General features: G+C 41.9%; 1 protein-coding gene across 1 annotated transcript in view; it reads left to right on the top strand.

The window, feature by feature from the left end:
• The window catches only part of LOC103733972 (olfactory receptor 18-like), a 15,052-nt gene extending 14,734 nt beyond the window's left edge, over window positions 1-318 (top strand). Inside the window, exon 4 of the mRNA XM_008832883.3 lies at window positions 1-318. This exon is cut by the window's left edge and continues 97 nt beyond it. Coding sequence (XP_008831105.3) covers window positions 1-318 — 318 coding nt within the window.
• Window positions 319-489: the final 171 nt, after the last annotated feature.

Consider the following 489-nt stretch of genomic DNA (forward strand, 5'->3'; position numbering starts at 1 on the left):
GTGTATGGTTTGTTTCCCATCTCAGGGATCCTTTTTTCTTACTACAAAATTGTGTCCTCCATTCTGATCATGCCATCCTCAAGCGGGAGGTCTAAAGCCTTCTACACCTGTGGGTCTCACCTCTCAGTGGTTTTCTTATTTTGGGGAACAGCAATCGGTGTATATATTGGATCACTTCTTTCAGATTCTTCCAGAAACAGCGCTGTGTCCTCACTGATGTACTGTGTAGTCACCCCTGTGCTGAATCCCTTCATCTACAGCCTGAGGAACAGAGACATTAAAAGTGCCCTGAGAATGTTCTACAATAGAATAATTTAACCTCAGAGTGTATGTAATTCATTTTTAATATAACAGCAGGAGCCAGGAAAATAAAAAGGGAGCACAGAAGTAAAGGGAAAGAAAGAGCCTGAGAGAGAGAGAGAGAGAGAGAGAGAGAGAGAGAGAAAACAATAGCTGGAAACATGTTAACAAGGGGGAAATAGGGAAAAT

This window comes from Nannospalax galili, unplaced genomic scaffold (assembly GCF_000622305.1).
Source record: "Nannospalax galili isolate Female #2095 unplaced genomic scaffold, S.galili_v1.0 scaffold896, whole genome shotgun sequence".
Taxonomy (NCBI): domain Eukaryota; kingdom Metazoa; phylum Chordata; class Mammalia; order Rodentia; family Spalacidae; genus Nannospalax; species Nannospalax galili.